Source organism: Tupaia chinensis, unplaced genomic scaffold, assembly GCF_000334495.1.
Source record: "Tupaia chinensis unplaced genomic scaffold, TupChi_1.0 Scaffold000708_1, whole genome shotgun sequence".
Lineage (NCBI taxonomy): Eukaryota > Metazoa > Chordata > Mammalia > Scandentia > Tupaiidae > Tupaia > Tupaia belangeri.
Genome location: NW_006160231.1, coordinates 1444058 through 1450579, shown reverse-complemented (window position 1 = coordinate 1450579; position 6522 = coordinate 1444058). Strand labels below are relative to the sequence as shown.

The 6522-nt window shown below is 46.1% G+C and overlaps 1 protein-coding gene across 1 annotated transcript in view; it reads left to right on the top strand.

Annotated features, from left to right (window-relative positions):
* The first annotated feature begins 6000 nt into the window (after positions 1-6000).
* Positions 6001-6522, top strand: part of CUNH3orf70 (chromosome unknown C3orf70 homolog) — a 70662-nt gene continuing 70140 nt past the window's right edge. Inside the window, exon 1 of the mRNA XM_006160791.1 lies at positions 6001-6047. Within this exon, the coding sequence (XP_006160853.1) occupies positions 6001-6047 (47 nt within the window). The remainder of the gene's footprint in view (positions 6048-6522) is intronic.

Below are 6522 nucleotides of genomic sequence, written 5' to 3'. Positions count from 1 at the left end.
CCCTTTCGCTACATTGTTGTCCCTTTTTTTTTTTTTTTTTTTTTTTGGCAGTGTGAGATCTTGCGGAGGCTGATTGCATTTCTCTCTTTCTCTGTCTCTCTGCCTCTCATAAAATTATTATTATTAACTCCTTATACAGCTAAGGAAACGCTGGCCCAGAGAGCATAATTATCCTGTCCAGTGACACTGGTTAGCATGTGATAGAGGCACGATTTGAACTCAGTACTATCCGACTCCAAAGTTCATGTCTTTTCTCTCTGCTCTGATGTCTCCTTAAGGAGCACAGCTAAAGCCAGACCCTCTCGAAGTTGGAGACAGCACCACATCTCAAACACGTTCGCCTTGATATGTACGAGGAAGGCGAGCACTCTGCAGTTCAGCACAGGCCCTGCCCCCAATTCCAGTGACCCTAGGACTCGTCATCCTTTATGTTCCTTTCTGGGCTCCTGAAGCCATTGGAGGTCACAGCTCTGAACGGAGTGCCCTGGACGTGATAGAATTTCATATGCCGAGTGTGTGTTTCAGATGTCGTTGACCCGTGTATCATTCTCTGTGTGAGTGACTCCAGGCACTTCGATGTCCACACGCACCAACCTGAACTTTTTCTTTCTAAATATGTCCCTCCTTCTTTGTTCCCTAGCTAATGACTGCTCCTCAGAAGCGAATCATCCACCTCCTCAGGATCTGCACCCTGGGCCTTGCTCTCCTACCTGCACCGTGTCGATCTCTTCGTCTCCCTCATGGACTAGCGATGGCCTCACTTCCGGTCTCCCTCCATTCAGTCTAGCTTCCTGGATCTTTCCAGAGTTAGCATTTAGCATGCACATTTGACCCTGTCACTCTGTGCCCAGAAGTCTTCTCTATTGCAGCATACCAAGTTGCTCCACAACTTAGAAGGTAAAAACAACCCAGATTTATTATCTCACAGTTTCTGTGGGTCAAGAGTCTGGCTCGGGGTCTCTTACAAGGCTGCAGTCCAGGGATTGTCCAGAACTGTGGTTTCATCTCAGGGTTCGACTGCGAAGTCTTGCTTCTAAGTTTACTCACGTGGCCGTTGGCCGGAGATGTCTGTTCCTGGCCATGTGGGTCTTTTCATAGGGCCACTTACAACATGGCCGTGGAATTCTCTTCAGTTCTCTTGCAGGCTCTGAGAAAGAGGCTAAGACAGCAGAAGTCGCATTTTTGGTAACCTAATCTTAGAAGTGACTGACATTACCAAATCCAGTCCGTAGTCCAGGGAAGAAAATACCATGCGAAACCAGGAGGTGGGCATTCTTGGAAGCCATCTTGGAGGGCTACCCAGCACAACCTTCCGCCTGCGGGAGTTGCAAACAAATGGGGTTCCAGCGTTTCTCACCAACGTGCAACTAGGGTGGCTGGACTTCACAAATCTGTTTCATTTTTTGCTTTCTGATAAATATTCCCATTGACCAAAGTGTCCCTGTGGAAAGATGTATAAAACTGCTGGTTTGGAGGACTAAATTTAAACTTTGCATGGCTTTTTATGATCTGGCCCAGGCCTACTAATTCTCTTTGTTTGCTCTTTCAGGGATGTTACGTTCAGGCACAACAGACCTACAGAAGCAGCTCTTCGCCTTCCTTGTCACCATGCACCCTGTCCCCTCTCCCATAGAACCCCACCCCGGCTTATCTGCATTACCAGTGCGATCCCTTCTGTGAAATGTTTTTGATGGTTCCAGGCAGACATGTGTTTCTCCCTTATTCTCCTACGTGCTTTGTTTAAACCCTTTAATCAAAGCAATTACCTTTTATACTTTCGTGGCTGCTTCACATCACCCCTCTAAATTATCTCCAGCATCCAGCCCAGGGCCTGGCTGGACACAGAAGCCACTCAGTAGCTATTTACGGAGTAAGTGAGCCCAGCATTGTAAGCTGGACACTGCCTGCGTGCAAGTGGTCCTGGGTGTGGACAAAGTGCTGACCACAGACCAGCATCTTCGGGCTTGCAGGTGGTCTCTCAGCTGCCTCATTTATAATCCATGAGTCAGTCATTGTATTCTAGATTGTTCTTCACTGTCATTTTAGCCTTTAGCTGCTCACTGAAATGAGCTAATTACAGCTGAATTGTTTTAATTGCTAATTATCAAGAAAAAAGATTAAAAAAAAAATGCAAGTGCCAGGACGTGCTGTTACCTACCATTAAAAGAAGCTAGAGTGTTCTTGTTTGAAAATTATGAGAGGGCCATTGCTTCCAGAAGTAGGTGGGGACTGGTGGAGCGTAAAGAACGGGTTGTGTGGAGCACAAAATCGACCCAGATCCTACTTCTATTAGTGTCGCCTCTCATCACGCTGGAGAAGTTCAGTGGTCATTGGTGCAGACGAGCACAGACACGGAGGTGTTTGCTGATGCCCACCAGGGGCCAGGTTGCTCAGCAGGTTGATGACTGGCCTTTGCGCCCTCTCATTTTATGTTCAAAACCTTCCCTGGAGGTTTATTTTTCCACTAAACTTTCCCATAGATTAAAAAATACTTCTCCGGTTGATGAAACAAATTGGCACAAAGCTGCCGTGTTCCTTTCAAAGGGCAGCTGAGGGATAGAATGGTGATTAAAAAAAAAATTGTATTAAGGAAAGCCACAAATATCAACCACTTCTGCCTCTTTAAAAATACGGGCAAATGCTATTTTGGACTGGCTCAGGCTCCATCTGTTTTGGTTTTGCCTCTGATGGTGACACAACGGTATATTCTGTAGAAAAGCTGCCTTTCATGGTGCAACACCAGGAGGTTAAGGAAAGACGATGGCGATTTCTCTGTCATGAGTCTGTAATTCTTACGATGTCTAAAATACCTCTTTGAATCTGCAGTTGTTGCAACTGAAGTCACCTAGAGAGAGAAGGCATTCACTAAGATTATAAGCCAGTTTTGAAAGTTAGGCTTCTTTTTAATTCAAAGACTTCAAAGGCAGCTCCTAGCTTTGCAGGTCTAAGATTTGAAAAACAGGTGTTTTTTCCTTTCACACTACTTGTGAACTCTTTGTCATACGTCTTTCATGTGTCCATTCAGAAGAACGTGCTGCGTGTCTCCTGTGTACCCACACAACACCAGGCAGTGGGAACACACAGTTCCCTCTCGCTCCTCGAGGCACCAAGCGGTAGGCACACAAGTCGTTCAGCTCAGAAGAGAAAGTGCACTAAGGAAAGGCTCCACGTAGCATTTGAGCCAGAACTTGCAGGAAAGGCAAAAGCCCCCATGCCGGAAGGGGACTGGGCAATTCACAGCAAAGAGGATGAGGGAAGGCGCAGAGGGAGGCAGGACAGCACATTTCAAAACAAGAATCCAAGGGGACCAGCAGTTAGCATAATGGCTACGTCACTGGATTCCCATGTAGTTGACCGCGGTTCGCGTCCTGGACCTGGTGGCTTAAAACTCACGCCAGGCGCATGTGCGTGTGTGCCCAAGATCCTGAGAGGAGAACAGAGGAGAAGAGGTTGCGGTGTGGCCATCCCCCCTGGGGGGTGATTTCTTGCTTTCTGTCTCTCTGTCTCTCTCTGTCTGTCTGGCGAGCACACGCGCCCTATAGCAAAAACATCTCAAAAAAAAAAAAAAAAGAATCCAGGGAAAGTTTTAAAAAGAAACAAGGAAAAAGAGAAAGAATGAAGAGAAGGAGGGAGGAAGGAAAGAAGGAAGAAAGAGGAAATAGTAAGAATGATCATTGTAGTGGTTATGTTGCCAGATTCTCACATGACTGACTGCAGTTCAAGTCCTGGACCTAGTGGCTTGAAAATCACACCAGGTGCATGTACGTGGATGCTCAAGATCCTAGGAGGATAATAGAGGAGACGGGACTGTGGCATAAAACATCTCAAAAAAAAAAAAAAAAGAATCCAGGGAAAGTCCAGATTTGGAGGCATAGCAGTAATAACTAGAGAAAAGGATGGAGGGATTTGAACACCCTACAAGAGAGACCCTTTTTCCTCCAGTAGGCAATGAGAAGCATCAAAAGATTATTTATTGGGACCAGTAGTTAGCGTAATGGCTATGTCGTGGAACTCCCATGTAGCTGAACGCAGTTCAAGTCCCAGACCCGGTGGCTTAAACTCATGCTGGGGATGTGTGTGTGTGTCCAAGATCCTGAGAGGAAAATGGAGGAGAAGGGATTGCGGCATGACCAACCGCCTGGGAGGTGATTTCTCGCTTTCTATCTCTCTGTCTCTCTGTCTTTCTGGCAAGTGCACACGCCCTATAGCACAAAAAAAAAAAAAAACAAAAAAAAAAAAAAAAAAAATTTATTGTTTTTTGTTTTGTTTGCCATAGGGCACATGCACTCACTGGAAAGAGAGACAAAGAGACAGAGAGAAAGGGAGAAATCACCTCCCTCCCCCCCCAGTGAGGATGGTGGTGCCACAGTCCCTTCTTTGTTCTCCTTGGGATTTGGGGCACGCACGCACACGTGCTTGGCGTGTTTTCCAAGCCACCAGTTCAGAACTCAAAGTGCTCACTTGGCCATGTGGGATCCAGCCACCTTAACTTCCACACTACTGGCTAATCCTCAAAGGTTATTAAGTCCATGTGTGATATGATCAGATTTATGTTGTCGAGAATGTTCTTCTCGGCATCATGAAGAAAGGATTGGGGCAAAGAGAGTCTGTAAATATGGAGGGCACTTGGCTTGGAGGTGCTGGCTAATAGTTGGTTTTTATTTATTTATTTTTTTGAGAGGTTTTTGCTATAGGGCTTGTATGCTCGCCAGAGAGCCAGAGAGCCAGAGAGCCAGAGAGCGAGAAATCACCCCCCACCCACTGGGGATGGCCATGCCGCAATCTCCTCTCCTCCACTCTCCTCTTGGGATCTTGGGCACACATGCACATGTGCCCGGCGTGAGTTTTAAGCCGCCAGGTCTGGGACTCGAACCATGGTTGGCTACATGGGAGTCCAGCGACATACCCATTATGCTAACTGTTGGTCCCCTGGCTAATAGTTATTGAGCATGTGCAATACGCCAGACACAGGGTTCAGCTCTGGACATATATGTCGAGTTTAATGTTCACAGCTAGTGTATGGAGTAGAGATTATAATTCTCATTTACGAGATGAGTTTAAATAACTCATCCAAGATCACTCAGCGAGCAGTAGTTGGGCTGAATTTGGACTCTATTCTGCCTGATTCTGAAGCTGTTGCTCTTTCCTCCAGATAGGAGGATGAGGGCCTGAACGATGCCAGTGGCGATGCTGAAGAGGCGTCCTCCTTCCCCACAGAAGACTCCTAATTTAGTTTCTTCTCATTTGGAAGCTTCTCCATCCACTTCATCATTCTAATTGCTTTAATATGACAAATTGACCAATTTCTAGCAGGTTATTTATAACCATGGTGGAATTAGTTGCTTGGTTCAATCAAGCAACCAAAAAGTAACTGATTTGTAATGACTCGATTTATCAAAGTGTTCAGGATGGTTGGTGTGCATGGGTATAACTTACATTAGACAAAAGAGTGAAATACAATAGAAAGGGAATAGCTGACTATTCACAAATGACACCCAAACCACAAGGCTTCCCACCCTAGCTCCATAGTCAAGTGCGCAATTTGTAGTTTTGAGTACTAAAAGTGTTCTGAGAGACTTTCTACTTCTTTGATTTGATTTTGTTATTGTAGATGAAGATAAGCTCAGAAAGCGTAAGGGGTATGTAAAGGTCTTCCAGCCAGAAAATGACAGAGCTTGGACTTGAACTATTTGCACTGTTCTGGTGCCACGTCCTAGAGAACTTTTCCTACCATGCCTGCTGTTCTATGACACAGAGCAAGCCACTCAGCTTCTCGAATTCTCAGCGTCTTTGTCTACAATGTAAGAGGATGGGTGGATGTATTAGCTAGCTCTTGCTCTGTAAGAAACCATTCATGGGACCAGAAGGTGGCGCAGTGGTAAAATGTGAGGCTTTATAAGGGAATACCACGTGGGAAGGTTCCCAGTTCAAGCCTGGAGACCTCCTTGAATAAGCTGGACTTGCCCATGAGCAGGAGCTATCTGAAGGCTGGGGGTATGGATGGGTGTGAAGACCCTGTCGAGGGTGCCACTTCTCTTATTCATGACGTAAGTAAAGAAATAAATTAAAAAAACAAAAACGAGAACCCACTCCATACTTGGTAGCATGAAACAACAACCATTTTCTGTAGAAAGTGATTCTGTGGCAGGTCCTATGGTTTTTCCAGTCCAGACCAGCTCAGCAGATCTCCACCTAATTCTCTCCTGCCTAGCATGATCTGCTGCAGCGTAGCCTCATTCCTAGTTCTGGTGGTGGTAGACCCCTGGCTGGGATCGGCTGCATTGTGGCACTTCCATTCTCCTCTACAGGGCTTTTCACCCCTCAGCAGCCTTGCTCAGACTTGGACACATGGTGGCCTCAGGATTTCAAGCATGGAACGAAAGGGAAAACCCCAATGAGCATACTCTTTGCAAATCTTTACTCTGCCATCTTTCTCAATCCTCCCGTTGTCCCTAACATGCCACAGGGTGCAGTACAAAGCTTCTGGAATGTCTCCCAATGATCCCCATCTTCTGGCATTCC